Source organism: Astyanax mexicanus, chromosome 6, assembly GCF_023375975.1.
Source record: "Astyanax mexicanus isolate ESR-SI-001 chromosome 6, AstMex3_surface, whole genome shotgun sequence".
NCBI lineage: Eukaryota > Metazoa > Chordata > Actinopteri > Characiformes > Acestrorhamphidae > Astyanax > Astyanax mexicanus.
In genome coordinates, this window is record NC_064413.1 from 26332869 (window position 1) to 26350989 (window position 18121).

Here is an 18121-nt window from a genome sequence, read left to right on the forward strand (position 1 = left end):
TTAAAATCTAGTGCAGAATATTTAGTGCAAGCATATGAACAGTTACTTCAACAAAAGCAGAATACACCCCACTTTTAATACTCTTGATTTCGGTAGTGATAGTGAATAAGCAGTTATCTGGTTTTGTCATATCGGAAGCTCTCCAGCTGCAGGCCGTAAATATTTAGCGGGATTTTTATTTTCGGTCAGCTGATGTTGCTATACACCTGCTCTGTAACTAAACATGTGCGTATTTAGCATTCCGCAAAGACGCAGTTGATCTGAATCGTTTTTCCAGTGTTAGCTGTTGGGTTGTGATGTGCTATATCCTGTTTTTGCTGTGCTGTGCATGTTTTAACAACCCTGACCCAAAACCTGTGTTCAAGATAATATTCCATTACGTGCTGGCCTCACGTCAGCTCACCACAACCCTCTGATTATGTTCACATGCTAAATATACAACCATGGCACAGAGCAGAACTTCATCGCTATTAACCAGCAGTAAACAGTAATTTCATACAGTGGCAGTGTCCAGAAAAGGCTGGCCATGTGGCCAAAGATTAAGAGTAGGGAATCTGATCAGTATTCAAAGACATTCATGTCAGACATAATGTGTGTTTTACAGGTAGACTATCACACAGGAATTAAGCCTACACAGTAAATGTGCCAGTATAAAATGAACACTATTAGTGCCCCATTATGTTTAAAGTTTAATGAAATTTATGACAGTGACTTACATCGACATCGTGTTATACAGATACGCTAATATATTTTCAGGTCATTAAACCAAACTTTAGTTTACCCAAGGAAAATTGGTGTCAGTTTCCACTCCGCTACACCACCTACAAATTAAAATGTAAACGTTCAATTTCCAGAACCTACTTTTTATGAAACTACGGTTGACTGTAACAGACTGTATTAGATGCTCTAACTGTGACTGAGAAGTTAATGAAGTGCAATTCTTTTAGTTTAAAGGTCTCTAGTATGAATTAATTCCATGTGAACCATTTTTTTGCGAAAAAAGTGCTCTGGTGTTTCTGTTTAGTCCTGACTTATTTCACTGAAATACTGCTTTCTGAAAAAAGACAGGATTTTGGATCTTGCTCATGAATATTTATACATGGAAACATATCGCATCTGATTGGCTAACAGCACTGCAGCAGAGAATGCCTTCTTGCCTTCGCCCCACACAGTCAATTTTACAGCTCTAAAGCTCAAAGGACAAAATGTTTTCAGAGATAAAGCCTTAGTTATAAAGATACAGCACTGAGTGCTAAGTAAATTAACCCCTAAACTTCGCTTAACGTCAGACCCACAGCCAAGAAATGTTATCAATGCCGCGGGGAGAGCGGCGTAGCTCGCCTGCGGGGCAAACATAGGTTTCATGTGTAGCATGCATATAGCACATAGCATGCATAGTGACTGACTATGATCCGAAGATCACTGGTTTAAATCCCAGTGGCAGCGCTTAGCCCACTGGGACGAGCGGCATCCCGGCACAAAAACGGCAGGGCAGTGTTTTTCCCAAAAGCTTCATAGCACAAAGATGATTCATAGATGGTCAGGTAAGCATCATAAATAGAACTCTTTTTCCATGTCCATGAAATAGGCCCTGAACAGCAAACATCAGAACTTGGGATGCATAACTATGAGACTTTTCTGGTATAACTGTCATAGAAAAGTAAAAACACAGTTTTACAGTATCACACTATGTGGTATTTTACAATTGTAATTATTATTGTCAGTTACAAAGATCCTTAAAGGAAAGAAAACTTAACCTTTTGGTTGAATACACACTTAACTACACATTAAATTTTTGTAAAAAAAGACTCTGGAACACACATTAGATAGCAATAAATAAATAAATAAAGAAGAAGAAAGCTATATATTAAATGGAGCTCTGTTTAACCGTTTCTAAAACATGATAATAGTGTAATGTCAATTTTTATTAGGGGTGAAACGATTACTCGAGTAATTCGAGTTACTCGATTAAAAAAACTGATCGAGTAATTTTCTGTGTCTTGAGTAATCGTTTATTTAATTAAAAAACTTGCAATTCGCTTTTAATGTGACAACACGCTCAGTGTACGTCACCCGAGCACAGAAAGAAGGAGCAGGCAGCGGAGGTTTTAGTTGAGAAGAGGGAATTTTAAAGCGGTGCGGGAAAAGAGCGACAACTTATGAGGAAAAAGGGCAATAATAACGGAGCATTTTAGGCTGGACAGCGTGTATTCGGTGCAGCGTGGCTCTTGCCTCCCACAACAGCAGGTTTTAATGCTGCACCATCTCAGCCGAGGACATGTTAGTGGTGGAGCCGAGAGAAAGTTAATATATATATATATATAACGACATCGCTGTGGAGCACTGATTGTTATTATTATACTGTCTAATGTGTGGTTAGTTTATAAAAACAGACAATTCTGGACTTAATATAGACTTAATGTAAGTGAACAAAGCGCTGAGGAGTTTATAAATAAAAACACGTCACCGGTTTGGTGAGACGAACTGGCAACATCTCTGCTGTTCAGAAGCTAAGATGCACAACATAATGCAAATGTCTATGCCCTTTTCATTGATTAATTCCGTATAGTTCTGATACTTACAAGAAATCCTTGTTGAAAATAATTTAACTTAATTTATTAAAGTACTAATTATTAAAGTATTATTATTCCTTTATTTATTTCTATTTGTGTTTGTAGTTTGGAAATGTATGCTGTGAATTTAAAAATATAACTTAATGTAATGTCTTGTTTTCTCTTGTGCATTTTTAATTACTCTTTAAGCAAACAAATATGTTTTATCCGAAAACTCGATTAATCGAATCGATTTTTCGGTAGAGTACTCGATTACTAAAATAATCAATAGCTGCAGCCCCAATTTTTATTATGATGTTCTATGAATGTCTGGTATTTAAAAAATTGTAAAAAAAAAAAAAAAATAGTAAGAAATTATATAGATTCTTTGATTGGTTGGATTTTTAATACCATGGTTTACATAAAACCGATAAGCTAAAATAAAATATATAAAAATTATATAAATATATCTAGGGCATGTCTCTTATTCTGAAATCATAAAAAACTTTAACTAATTTATAGCGTTCAACCGTTCATCAAAATGTCTCTCAGCATGAAAAGCTTTTTTTTTTAAACTTTGTCATTAAAAGCAACTAACGTGGTTTAAATAGCTGAAAACAAGGATAAAATCTCCAATTTCAAATTGTATTTCTTGCAAACGCAAAATAGTAAGCAAGAAAGAAAAAATGCAAGAAAAGCTAGTCTTTGCACTCTTTGCCTAGATATTAGGGTTGTAAATTGCAAAAAAAAAAAAAAAACATAAAGGTCTGATTCCTCTGTGATACTCATGCTGCTGTAGTTGAACAAGTTGAAGGAAGTTAATGCATACACTGGGGCTTTGGGTGTGTACTCACCTCTCTGTGGTGGGGTCAGAGGAATTAAAAGGGTATTTGAGCTCAATGAGAGTGCCATCTTTGTCCTGCAGCACACCATGGTTTCCTGTGTAGTACTCCACCAGCTCTGACAACGTAGCAAACTTCTCCCCACCGTACAGATCATAGTAATCACCTGTGTTCTGGATCCTGATGTGGGTAACTATTTCTCCAACTCTGAAAGAGAGAGAGACAGAGAGAGAGAAAAAAAGAGAGAAAGAGACAATATTTTAAAGGAACTAAAGTATCACGCGAATAAAAACCATTCAGTGACTGCGGTGAGACACCACAGCATCTACTGTTAGCCTCAAACCTTAGTCTCTCACAAAGGCAAGTATTATTAAATAAAAAACACTGCATGCATCTAAACTAATCTTTCATTCATTAACACATTAATGTCCACTCACAAAAGCATGAAAATATAGAAATAAGGAATGGATAAAATACATTAAAATCAGGGTTAATCAGCTTAAACTCAAAGAAAACAAAATACATAAACTAACTAACTAACAGAAAAATCAGTCAAGGCAAATGGCAAGTCAAATAAAAAAATTATAAACGTACAAAACTAATATCTGTCAAATTATTATATGTGAATTAACAAATAAAATAAGTAAAAAAGAATAAAAAAGTACAAAGTAAATATATTAAAACAAAATAAATTGTGCATACTGTAAGAACAGCAACTATTAGCTATACATTTGAAAGCAATAGTGTGTATACACAAAAATCAGATTATGATAGCTACATTATCTTAAATCTCTATTAGATTATTGCTGTTTTTTACACTTTTCATAATTTATATCTTTTAGTTCTTCTCTACATTGTGTCAAAGTCATAGTTTTGAAGGACTGATTTAAATGCTTCAAAATGAGTGTACTTTTTTCCACTAAAAGTTAAGAAGATTTTTGCCTTCTCCTGTAAAGCTGCCATTTTGAACATACACGTTTTTTTTTTTCTAGTGTGTATACTGCAACATACTGCACAACAAACTGGTTTACTGTACATATAAAAGAGATAATATGCATAATGTGACTGCCAAATGTTTATTAAAAAATTTTAGTCTACGCTAAAGAAATGGTGATAATGTGCCACCCAGATCTCACAAAGCTGAGACTTCTGTCTGCCTGTTTCTAAGTTAAGAAGCCACTGACACGTTTATGTGTGAGATTATAATACCTAAATACAGAGTTTCCATTGTAAGCCATGTGTAAATGTGTTGTGCCCTCTGGATTATTGATTTATTGAATTTAAGTATAGAAAACAGCTCTGTTTAACCATACAAACAGCTTTTTATAATAAACAAAGTGAAAAAATAACCTACTCATATTGTAAGGATAAGAACCTGTAATGTATGAAAATCATTGGCACATAAAAGAGTACTTTACAGGTTTCTTGACAAATGCACAAGTTTGTCTACTGAGAATCTCACTGAGAGGTTTTGTCTCCAATCCCCACTATTGAAATCACACTTACGAAGTAATTAAATTAATGAAACTCCTGTTTCAGAATCAATTATCTAGCTTAGTATTAATATAAATTTACTCAGTAGTATTAATATAAAATTTCCCAGCCGAAAGATACAATCTGTAAGGAGCTTAGATAGTAATGTTAGCTAGCTAACTTAGCTTTAGCATTTGTTTGTTTACCAAAAACTGTCTGCATTTCTGTGTAAAATCTACTCCCATGTGATTGAAATAGCACATTTAAAAGTAAATTCATGATGTAAATTGCACGGCAGAGGTAAATGTATTGTGATATGTTTTTTTTGTTAGCTGGGATATTGAAATGGTTTAAGAAATATATTTTATATTTTTAAGCAAGAAAAAATACACTTATGCTATTAATTTTTTTTACTAAGTGGTTAAAAAAGATGACAAAATGAATGTGAACTTGTTGGTAAATCTGTATTCATATCTGCTTCTTTCTGGTCGGAATGTGTTTGTAGTATTAAAAAACAGGCTTAAACAGAGATTAGGAGGTCTGAACATAGCAATAGATACAAAATGTAAGCAAAAAAACTAAACCTCTGCTCCTCTAACCTTAGTGAAACAAACTGCTTCCCACAATTCAGCACCTGCAGACGGCCAGCTGCTGGAAAGCTGTCGGTTAGGAATCCAGCTACCAAAAGGGCAATTTGTGGTACAGCCAAAACAGCACTGAATATGACTGCCAATCTTATAATTAGACCCAAGCAATATAATTAGGCCCAAAGAAACACCAATTTTTATAACTGGGCCACCTGGAATGACTGCTATTGTACGCATAGTGTACATTTAATAACAAATTTAAGAATTAACTTAGTAAAAACACAATTTAGCACACAAAATGTAATCATTGGTATTTGAAATAGCTTGTCTAAATACATTTTACAACCTCCACAACACATACAGAAAGGTTGTAAAGATGGCTAGATGATCTATTTCAAACATAATATTTCTGAAGCATTTTAATGGCCCTTACACCAAAACAACCTTTTTAACACATTAACTATAGCAGTCACCTAGCTATAGTTTACAGCCTTTAACACACTCTCAAACACCTAACAACAAATCACAGCTTCCAACACACACTCTTTAACACCTAACTATGGTTTACAGCTTCCAACACACACTCTCAAACACCTAGCTACAGTTTACAGAGCTAAACACTGCTGTTTGTGGACTGGGCGAGTTTTAAATACACTTGTTAATTAATGTGCTGTATTTCTTGCACTATAACACCCACCTAAATCACTTAAAAATTTTCCCAAAAATCATGCCTTATAATCTGGTGCACCTTATGTATGAATTTTATTGGTCAGTATGTAAGGAGCAGTAAAGCCTCTCAGGTGAAGCACAGCTTCATACAGAAGTTTTTTCCAGCAAGTTAAAACTGTTGGGCGGCGTTTACTAGCACTAAGCACTGATAATTGCGGCTAGCGCTGATGCTAACCGTGCTAAAATACTTAAAAGAGTTTTCAGGAGAGAAATCCATGTAGATTTACATCCGGCCCTCGTTTGACTTAAAAGAAAATGTTTTTTTTTTTTTAGAATTACAGTTTAGTTTACTTACAACTTTCAACCCACACTTTCAAACATCTAGCCACAGTTTACAGCCTTCAACACAATCTGTTGAAGCCACAATTTATAACCTTTATAACACACTTTTAAACACCTAGTCACAGTTTATAACCTTTAACACACACTTATAAACACCCAGCCACAGTTTATAACCTTTAACACGCACTTAAAAACACCTAGCTATGGTATACAATAGGAGAGAACCCTGGTTTTAAGCATACAATGAAAGTACTCGAGCCCCGTTACAACATTCCATCCCAAAAAACAAAAACATGATTATAATAAAGTTCCACTGTTATTATGAAGTTAATAAAGGTGAGGCTATACAGAATGCCCAGCCTCTTCATTTTTCCATGAATTTTCTGTACCGTTACAGCTCACTAGCTACAGTGTACTGCCCTCTAAAATGACGTTTATATAAGGATGTATTTTCTATGTATATAAGGTTAAAAACTATAGTTATATATGTCTTTTTGAAGTGTTTGAAAAGACGTTTATGTGACGTCTTACAGACTTATTTTCAACCACTTCAAACTGACGTCTTTTCATCTTTTGTTTGTCAGTGCAGGAGGGTATCTTTGCACTAGAATTAAATAATTCTAGAGCTGAGCAATGTAATGATATATACTTATTGTGATACATTTTCTAATCATATCAACAATATACTTTTGAATAAAAATTATTCATAAATAAAAATGTTTGTATTGTAATTTTGTGATCTATCAATACTGATGCATTTTGATACTGATCCTATGTATCAAGATAAATATTGTGTATTGTGAAAACCTTTTTAAATATGGTGATATAATATTTTTACCTTATTGCCCACGACTAATACAAAACCTATGGGTATAAAGAGTATGCCTATGAGTATGTCGTGGTGGACACATGTAAGTACCGGAAGCATACAGTGTCATGCAAAAGTATTCATACCCCTTGAACGTTTCCATATTTTGTCACATTACAACTACAAACATAAATACATTTAATTGGAATTCATTGTGAAAACCATCACAAAGTGGTATACAATTGTGAATTGGAAAGGAAATTATGCATGATTCAAAACATTTTTTACAAACAAAAAAACTGAAAAGAGCAGTGTGCAAAAGTATTCAGACCCAATACTGAGTCAATACTTTGTGGAACCACCTTTGCTGCAATTCCAGCTGCACGTCTTTTAGGGTATGTCTCCATTCAGCTTTGCACATCTAGTGACTGAAATTTTCGTCCATTCTTCTTTGCAAAACAGCTCAAGCTTAGTCAGATTAGATGGAGAGTGTCTGTGAACAGCTGTTTTCAGATCTTGCCACAAGTTCTCCGTGGGGTTTAGGTCTGGACTTTGACTGGGCCATTCTAACACATGAATATGTTTTGTTAAAAACCATTCCATTGTAACCCTGGCTTTATGTTCAGGGTCAGTGTCCTGCTGAAGGGTCAACCTTTGCCCCAGTCTCAACAGGTTTTCTTTCAAGATTGCCCTGTATTAGACTTCATTCATCCCCAGCTCCATAGCATGATGCTGCCGCCACCATATTTCACAGTGGTAATGGTGTATTCAGAGTGATGTGCAGCGCTAATTCTCCGCCACACATAGAGTTTTGCATTTTGGCCACCTTGTTACCGGTGTCCCCAACATGGCTTCTAGCAAACTGCAAACTTTTTTAGGGTTTTCTTTTAACAATGGCTTTCTTCCTGCCACTCTTCCCTAAAGACCACATTTGTGCAGTAAATGACTGCTAGTTCTCATGTGGACAGATTCTCCCACCTGAGCTGTGGTTTTCTGCATTTTGTCCAGAGTTAATTTATGTTACAAACCCAGTCTTTAGGTATTAGAAGAAAGCAGAAGAACTCTCATGCAGATTTAAAAACAGCAGTCCTGGCAACACCAAAAACACAGTAGCAGCCGAAACACAAGGCCATGCTCAGGCCTGGTCCAGCTAAACAGATTAACATCTCAGGAAAGGTGTGTTACCTGACAGATAAGGAGAAATCCCCAGCATTCTTCTTGCTAGGTCTGGCCAAAAAGCTGCCATGAATCCCACGGTTCTTAAGAAGTGTCTCCGCGTCTATACCAGATATATCTCTATGGAACCACCTGAAATACAGACATACACACACTCAGATCATAGGCAAATAGATGCAAGTTTTTGAAATGTGCCCTGATAACAAGCTGCTTCTTTTTCCATTTTGTATTAGTCCATTTTAAATTAGCTTAGGACCAGAGAAGACGCCAGCATCTCTGGATCATGTTGACATGGCTTCTCCTATGCATTACACAGCTTTAACTTGCATTTGGGAATTGTATGGCAAATTGTGTTCACAGAAACTGCCCATGCTGTGATTTTCACAACATAATCATCCCTGTTTTTAATGCAGTGCTACCTGAGGGCCCAAAGATCACCAACATCTAATATCAACTGTTGGCCTTTTCCCCCGCACACAGGGATTTCTCAAAATTCTCTGAATCATTTGAGGATATTATGTACATGTTATGTTGAGGAACATTTGACTTAAATTGTTTCACAAATTTTAGACACAACTTTAAACAGATTGGTAACACAAATCTGTAAAATATATTCAGCAATATTTGCTTCTGAGAGACTATGCTTTGCTAAAATGTTTTTTTCATACCCAGACATACTAGTTATTAGTTGTAAATCACTTCTATTGCAGGTGGTTTTTTTTTAAAGTACCACTAACTTCCAGCTTTTTGTTGCCCTGTCCCAACTTTTCTGAGACTCCAACATATCTTATATGTGTTCCGTGTTTAATTGTGAATGAAATATCTATGAGATTTGCAAATCATTGCATTCAGATTTTATCTACTATTATTTGAATTGCTTTATTTAAAATATTTATTTGAAGTTGCATATCAAAAATCCTTAATGAAGTGGATGCGATGTGATTTTTAGCTTTACTGTCCCCTAATTACATACACACAGCTATAAATACACACATATATGTGTGTGTGTGTGTGTGTGTGTGTGTCTGTGTGACCACACCTGTCCGTCTCTCTGGGGACACCCAGACTTTCACTCTCTATGTCTGTCGGTCTCTCTGTCACACATACACGCACACACACACATTCACTGCAACTTTGACTACCCTTTAAAAATTTTTTATTGCACAATAGTAATCATCTGCTGTGGTGAACAGCGTGTGACAGAAGCAAAAGTAAAAAAAGGAACCTGAAAGGGAGAGAGAGGAAAAAGGCAGAAAGAGAGGGAGCGCAAAAGAGAAGTATTTAGAAATAAGACTTACCGAACCATGTTTCACCTTTACACTCTGCGAAACCAACAGAAAAAAAAATATTGGTTACTTCAGGCACCGAAACAAACAAATAAACACCTCCAAACCCAACACCCAGTCAATTTTTCTGGCTGAATATCACATTAAAAATGAGATAGAATGAGAAAGAGAGAAACGAGAGCAAGAGAGAGATAGGTAGAGACAGAGTAAGACAAATAAATAAATAAATAAAAACATAAATAAACACAGTCTTCCTGCGATGTCTGTAGCGACTATCAATCTCTATACTAGACTCTTTTTCTCGCTCTTTCTCTCTTTCTCTTTCTCTTCCTCTTCCTCTTCCTCTCTCTCTCTCTCTCTCTCTCTCCTCCACCCACTCTTTCTCACTCAGGTCAAAAATAAACACACTTACTCTATACAGGTCTCTATTCAGAAAACACAGAACTGTCCATCGCCCTCACTATATAAGCCCTCACATATGATGGCCCGCCCTCTTTTGCTACCTCTCTTTTTCCTATCTATCTATCTCGATTTCTCTCTCTCTTGTGCTCTCTCACTCAAGCTCCTTCCTTCCTTTTGTGGCTTTTTATTTTGCAAAGCAGTGAAAGCGATAGTGGGTACAAGAATGGGGAGGGCAACAGAAACCTCATCCTCTGTGCAGAACTTCTGTCCACTACAGGTCAGTTAAATGACAGACAAATATGACAAGACACTGACTGGCTGTTAGTCGAATATAGAGAGCTGAAACAACCTTTGTGTTTTAATTAGACAGAAAGCGAGAGAAAGGAAGATAAAAAAGAGAGCATACACTCTCCAACTTTTTCTTTTTTTAGTTTGTTGATGCCTAATGATCTTTTACGTATTGTAGGTTTCCTTTTCCCTGTTCGCTTTTCTTAAGTCATACTGATCCTACTATCATTCATTAACAAACAACAGCAAAAAGTTAAACTTGTACAATTTGTGCTAAGAAAAAGAGAGAGAAAATAGAGAGAGAGAGAGAGAGAGAGAGAAAGAGAGAGGAACCAAGATCAAAACTGACATCAAAATAAAAAAACACAGGATGAGAATCAAACAAACATGTGTAAAACACTTTACCCTTAATCAGAGAACTCAGGTCCCACTGTCTACTTCTCTTGCACTGCTATTAAATCTCTCTATCCTTCTTTTTCAGTCTCTCTCCATCCCACTCTTGCTCTCTGCTCGTTCGTCAGTCTGTTTGTCACTCGTGCTCTGCCGGCTGTACCGTAACTCGTCCCCTGCAGCACACATAGTTACACTTCCTTATTCCTGTTGCTTTATAGCAGGCAGCAAGAGTGACTTCAGCCACCACTTTCTATACAAAGTACACACGTGCACGCACACACACACACACACACACACACACAACCTCCAACACCCCCCCCCCACACACAATCAGTCTTAAGCAAAGCAATTACTACATGCATTGTGAGTACATGCTGTGTTGCAGTGTGTTTTCCACTCTTACCTTTATTACATTACACAAGGCCCCTGGACTTCATTTCCCATAATGCAGAAGCAGAGTAGATTGATCCAACTGAGACAAATGTGAAACACCTGTAAAAGAAACACAATTACAATATAAATATATATTATAAACAAGTGCTGTGCAAAGGTTTTAGGTACCTGTGAAATAAGCTTTATTTATCAAACTGGCTCAAAATATATCAAGTTCTAGTTCAAGGAAAAAGCAAATAGAATATATAAAATATAGATTAATATAAAGATGTCCAATAACATAAAGGGCTAGGTATATACAGAGATAGTCACTAAAATATGCAAAATAATATTTACAACAAAAAAAAAATAGAGGTAAAGAGTGCAAGAGTCAATGTGCAAAAAGATTCTGTGTAACTGAGCAGGAAGAAGCATAACAAACTAGAATAGGACCACTCAGCTTGCTGGTAACACTGTAACAGAAGGAAAGTCAATGTGGAATTAGTATGGAAAGCCCCTGAAAGAAATATCTGTGGTCTGTGGATTGCCATGTCAGTCAATTGTGGACCTTCAAAAGTGGCAATGGTGAGCAGAGAAAACTGCTCCACCTGCTGGCTAATGACAGAACTGTGCTTATAAGATGAGCAGATTTGGATGGACCTAAAGGTGCCAGCAGGCAAAAAAATCAAACTTGACTACAGAAAGTTTAGGAAATGTTACTTCCTATTGTCCCACTATGTAGCAGCTGTGAGTGTATTTCTATTTACACTAGGACATTCAAAACCAGGAGAGAGAAGCAGCTATTTGTTAGTTTTTTAATGGTTATTTAATAAAACCTGGGGACATTATGGCGGGAAAAAATACACAGATAAATATAACATCATAATTTTGCAAAAAAAGTAAAATCATGGGATGAACGATTTTCAGTTTGGGATAACTGATAGAAAGCTTTGGGATGGTTCTGAGATGGTTTTGGTAAAATATAGTCTGGAGCCCTGTATATTGTCCCAGAAATTATTGCAATACATGATATTATTGTTAGTTTATGACTATTTAATGCCACTTATGTAACTATAATATAACAGCATAATTATGCTATTTAAAGCAATGAGAACTTGAGAATCTGATTCTTCAAAATATCCTAAATTAATAAAACATAAATAAACATATTTATGCTTGAAACATAATGAACATACTGCCTTATTCAAGTTTAGCATGTTTAGCAAAAATGATTAAGGTCATGACCAAATATTGGACAATGAGTTGTCCTGTGACATAATTAAATAAATGAATGAACTGTGACATAATTATCGTCATGGGGCCATTGGGATTGCTTTTGAAACTACGTGATACAGAAATGTTTGTTTTTGTTTGTAAAACATTATAAATGATCAGAACAGATGCAAGCAAACTATAATAAAGTAACAAATAACAATTTTTCATTTTGATGGAAGTGATTTATAAAAAACAGTTTTAAGTCTAATGGAATTTACATGTCGCAGGGCCTCTCGTGGAGCTGCCACATCAACTCTCTTTTGAAGAAGGCCAATCAGCGTGTCTTCCACCTTAGAATATCACAGCCTGCACCAAGCAGAACAGGCAAGCTCTCTTCAGAGGGTGGTGTGTTCAGCTGAGCTTATCTTTTGGACTGAGCTTCGTGACCTGCAGAACATCTACAACAAACAGTGATGGACCAAGGCCAGGAAGATTGTGACATCACGACAATAGACTCCTGTCTTTGCTACGGTCAGGAAAGTGCTTTGCTTCCTGAATGCTTTCACAGAGAGGCTGAAGAGGAGTTTCTGCCTACAAGCTGTCCATGCTCTCAACCAGGAAGTCACCTAGGACTACAAATTGGCCTCCACCCAGTCACACACACACACATCCCTCACTCATCACACACTTTAAAGACTTTTTTGGGGGATATTTTAAAAATTAGATGTGGTCTCAATACCACATTACTTTAAAAGAGTGTAATGGCATTATTATGCTGTTATTTTATAGTTACACAAGTGCCATTAAATAGTCATAAAATAACAATAATATCATGTATTACAATTATTTATTTCTAGACTATCTTTTATCAAAACCATCCCAGAACCATCCCAAAGCTTTCGATCAGTTATCCCAAACTGAAAAAATGTTCATCCCATGATTTTAAGTTTTTTTGTAAAATTATCATGTTGTATTTATTTTTGTATTTTTTACAGCCATAATGTCACCAGGTTTTTTTTAAATACCAAACAAATAAATAAAAAGCTGCTTCTCTCTCCTGGTTTTAAATGTCCTAGTGTAAATAAACATACACTCACAACTGCTACAAAGTGGGACAATAGGTGCTTACTTGCTGTAGTCAAGTTTTTATTTTGCCTGCTGGAACCTTTAGGTCCATCCAAATCTGCTCATCTTATAAGCACAGTTCTGTCATTAGCCAGGAGGTGAAGCCATTTTTCCTGCTCATCATTGCAACTTTTGAAGCTCCACAACTGACTGACATGGCAATCCACAGACCACAGGTATTTCTTTCAGGGGCTTTCCATACTAATTCCACATTGACTTTCCTTCTCTTGCAGTGTTACCAGCAAGCTGATTGGTCCTATTCTGCATTGATCTCCTGTAGAGAATATAATTAAATGGTCAATGAATAGGAAGGAATTTCAGTGTGCAAAGGAAAGGGCACAAGCTGAACACCTGTGGTATCAGACGGCACTTGATATAAATATATCATTCAACTACCCAATTACTGATAGAACCTCATGGCCAAGGAGTTACTTTGGCACACCCTTGTCAAAGCACTGCTATAGAGACTCACATTCATAAATGTCACAAATAACTTTTGCACAAGAGAGCTGATATAAGCATTACCCCATCATGCATACCTGCTGCCACAAAATTCCCTGAATTACATGGTTTCATAAAGAGAATAGATTAATAGATTTACAGATTCCTAATAAAGTGCTCACTAAATGTAAATTATATACTATATTTAATATTATATACAGTCAGCTTCCAATTATATTTGTCTGGATTATTTATCAGAAACTTTCAAACTGATAAAAAGTTTCGTTCCAGTAGTTATTGCTGAGCAGATTGTTGTCTATGATTTGAATTGCAAATGGCATGTCGCTGAATCCCAACTCTAATATTAAAATATTTTCAAAATAGATGACCACAGGACTTGTTTACATACATGTGTGTCAGCTTAGTAAATGGTTAACAGAAGTCAACAGATAAATAAGACCTTCAGAATACAGGGTGACTTCATCTGAGCACACAGAGAGAGAGGGGGGGAGAGAGAGAGAGAGAATGCAAAAACCAACATGCGGCAAATGAATGCTGGAGAGATAGAAAGTAAGCAGGGGATACACTTGGAGCTTTCCCCCTTGTCTGGGTAGTTTTAGTTTTATGATTTCACAGATTATGTTGTTTTAGGTGTTTTCTAAGTTTACTAGAGCATCAAAACTTATTGTTTTAGTAGTGAATAATAATTATGACATACAGAAAAATACTGTACTGTTAACTAGTCCTTTAATTGCTAAATTGTTCAATCACACTGGTCTTTACTGTCATTTTAATGTTTTGATTTTGTTATCTAATAGTTCACCATAGCTTCTATAATCTGAAAATCCAATTAACATAACAATTTTAACTAGAAAAGGTAAAGTTCTTGAACGAACTTTAAGTTGGCTTGGAAAAGAACGCTAATAACGTTAAAAAGTTAAAATGGTTGCTAAGCTTTTTCCGTCTGAAGAGTGTGAAGAGTCATTGATATGCTGTTAACTTTTGGCTAAACGCTAAATGCCAAAAACGCTGAAATCTAAAAACGTTTGGTTAAACGCTGAAATCTAAAAACATTTGATTAAACGCTGAAATCTAAAAACGTTTGATTAAACGCTGAAATCTAAAAACGTTTGATTAAACGCTGAAATCTAAAAACGTTTGATTAAACGCTGAAATCTAAAAACGTTTGGTTAAACGCTGAAATCTAAAAATGTTTGGTTAAACGCTGAAATCTAAAAACGCTTGTTTAAATGCTGAAATCGTAAAACTTTTGGTTAAACGTTTGATTGCTAATGTTTTGCTTGGCGGTTGCTATCATTTCTGAAGTGGTTGCTAAGCTGTTGCTAGGCAGTTGCTAATGTTTTCCAGGTGGTTGCTAAGCTGTTGCTAACTGGTTGCTGGGCAATTGCTAACATATACCAGGTGGTTGCTAGGTGGTTGCTAGGGTGTTGCTAGGTTGTTGCTAAGGTGTTGCTATGGTATCCGGGGTGGTTGCTAAGATGTTGCTAGGTGGTTGCTAATGTGTTGCTAGGTGGTTGCTAAGGTGTTGCTATGGTATCCAGGGTGGTTACTAATGTGTTGCTAGGTGGTTGCTAGGGTCTTGCTAGGTGGTTGCTAAGGTGTTGCTATGGTATCTGGGGTGGTTGCTAAGGTGTTGCTAGGTGGTTGCTAGGGTGTTGCTAGTTGGTTGCTAGGTGGTTGCTAAGGTGTTGCTATGCGGTTGCTAAGGTGTTGCTATGGTATCCGGGGTGGTTGCTAAGGTGTTGCTAGGTGGTTGCTAAGGTGTTGCTATGCGGTTGCTAAGGTGTTGCTATGGTATCCAGGGTGGTTGCTAAGGTGTTGCTAGGTGGTTGCTAGGGTGTTGCTATGGTATCCAGGGTGGTTGCTAAGGTGTTGCTAGGTGGTTGCTAAGGTGTTGCTAGGTGGTTGCTAAGGTGTTGCTATGGTATCTGGGGTGGTTGCTAAGGTGTTGCTAGGTGGTTGCTATGTGGTTGCTAAGGTGTTGCTATGCGGTTGCTAAGGTGTTTCTAAAGTGGTTGCTAAGTGGTTGCTAGGCAGTTGCTAACGTTTTCCATGTGGTTGCTAAGTGGTTGCTTAGTGGTTGCTAGGCAGTTTCTATAATTTCTAAAGTGGTTGCTAGGCAGTTGCTAACATATTCCACGTGGTTACTAAGTGGTTGCTAGGCAGTTGCTGTCATTTCTAAAGTGGTTGCTAAGCTGTTGCTAGGCAGTTGCTAACGTTTTCCAGTTGGTTGCTAAGGTGTTGCTAAGTGGTTGCTACGCACTTACTATCATTTCTAAATTGGTTGCTAAGTGGTTGCTAGGCAGTTGCTAACATATTCCACATGATTGCTAAGTGGTTGCTAGGCAGTTGCTAACGTTTTTCAGGTGGTTGCTAAGCTGTTGCTATTTGGTTGCTAGGCAGTTGCTATCATTTCTAGAGTGGTTGCTAAGTGGTTGCTATGCAGTTGATAACGTTTTCCAGGTGGTTGCTAAGGTGTAGCAAACTGGTAGCTAGGCAGTTGCTAACATATTCCAGGTGGTTGCTAAGTGGTTGCTAGGCAGTTGCTATAATTTCTAAAGTGGTTGCTAAGCAGTTGCTAATGTTTTCCTAGTGGTTGTTAAGGTGTTGCTAAGTGGTTGCTAGGCAGTTGCTATCGTTTTTAACGTGGTTGCTAAGTGGTTGCTAAGTGGTTGCTAGGCAGTTGCTTTCATTTCTAAAGTGGTTGCTAAGCTGTTGCTAGGCAGTTTCTAACTTTTCCTAGTGGTTGCTAAGGTATTGCTAACTGGTTGCTAGGCAGTTGCTAACGTTTTCCAGGTGGTTGCTAAGTTGTTGCTAAGCAGTTAATAGGTGGTTGCAAAGCCCTGGCTGGGGTGCCGGGGTGTCCAAACTTTTGACTGATAGCTGCTCCATACAGCAGCTCCTCCATACACTCACAGTACTGGAGGAGCAGGGGAGAGAAGGGGTTCCGTGCGCAGAGCTGCTCGTGTGCGAGATGGAACTCTGGGCCCCCCATTCATTCCTATGGGGAAACTTTGTACGATAATTGTACGAAAACCGTACGACGTATAATTTCGTGAAGCATATTGTCGGAAAGAACGCGATAAGTTGTATAAACCAGCCGTATTTCGTCTTTGTATCTCAAAAATTGTGACCTACATAGACTTTCAAATTTCCCCATACTATTTAAGTTAAAATAGAAATTTTAGTAGTGTCCCTGGGTTTTACTCAGTCCTGTTATCGTAACACATTACCCCATCTGAAACATTTGAGACATACTACAAGTCACATCTACATCAGGAAGTTCCATCAGTTGGTTCTTCTGGAGATCATGGGAAGACCAAAATTAAAGTTCCCTTATTTGTTTTTCTGTATATTTGATAGTGTAATTATGATTGAGGAGGTCAATCTCAACACTCTGTCCTGTTACCTAAGTTAATTCTTAGATATTATTTGTTTATTTTTAAAATAATGTAATTTCTAATTTTAGAATTTCTAATTCTAAGATAAAAACTCATTCCTGTTACTTATAACATAAAGAGTAACAGGCGTGACTGTCAGTAACAGGAGTGAGTTCCAGTAATAGGAATAAGTATTGTCCTCTGCTTTATTGCTTTATTGTTTAACCAGGGAACAATATTAGTGAATGTAAAACACTTTTTTTTTAATCAATTTCAGATTTGGGTCTTCTTGAAAAAATAAAAATAGCATTGCATCTTTTAGGAGAAATACAATGTACATTAATATAAAGTGATTTAAAAACAAAATTATCAATTATTTGAACATACTGTCAACAATTTCTTTAAAATAAAGACTTCTTTGAGAGAAAATCAAAAGAAATTAGTGAACTTGTTGTAACCGTCTTTGGTTTCGAAACTGAGATTAACAGTACGTGTAACAGTTATACATACAGTACATGTGTATGTGTTATTAGATTCAGATGTATATATATATATATATATATATATATATATATATATATATATATATACGTATATAAGTATATATATATATATATATATATATATATATATATATATATATATATATATATATATATATATATAATGTGGAATAATAACATTAATAATATATAATTTCCCCGTAAATAATAAAAACAAAAACATCTGCGCTGGCTGACAACCACGTT

At 36.3% G+C, this 18121-nt stretch overlaps 1 protein-coding gene across 4 annotated transcripts in view; it reads right to left on the reverse strand.

Annotated features, from left to right (window-relative positions):
- Positions 1–18121, reverse strand: part of ptpn6 (protein tyrosine phosphatase non-receptor type 6) — a 50079-nt gene that overhangs the window by 31079 nt on the left and 879 nt on the right. For 3 of the 4 annotated variants that reach the window (XM_007256884.4, XM_022673815.2, XM_007256883.4), the window contains exons 2-6: positions 11222–11310; positions 10831–10991; positions 9748–9771; positions 8459–8581; positions 3407–3601 (exon numbers count right to left, since the gene is read on the reverse strand). In XM_007256884.4, coding sequence (XP_007256946.3) covers positions 3407–3601; positions 8459–8581; positions 9748–9755 — 326 coding nt within the window. In that variant the 5' untranslated portion in view covers positions 9756–9771; positions 10831–10991; positions 11222–11310. Of the gene's footprint in view, positions 1–3406; positions 3602–8458; positions 8582–9747; positions 9772–10147; positions 10173–10830; positions 10992–11221; positions 11311–18121 lie in introns of those variants that run through there. The other variant, XM_049480061.1, reaches the window with a different exon arrangement.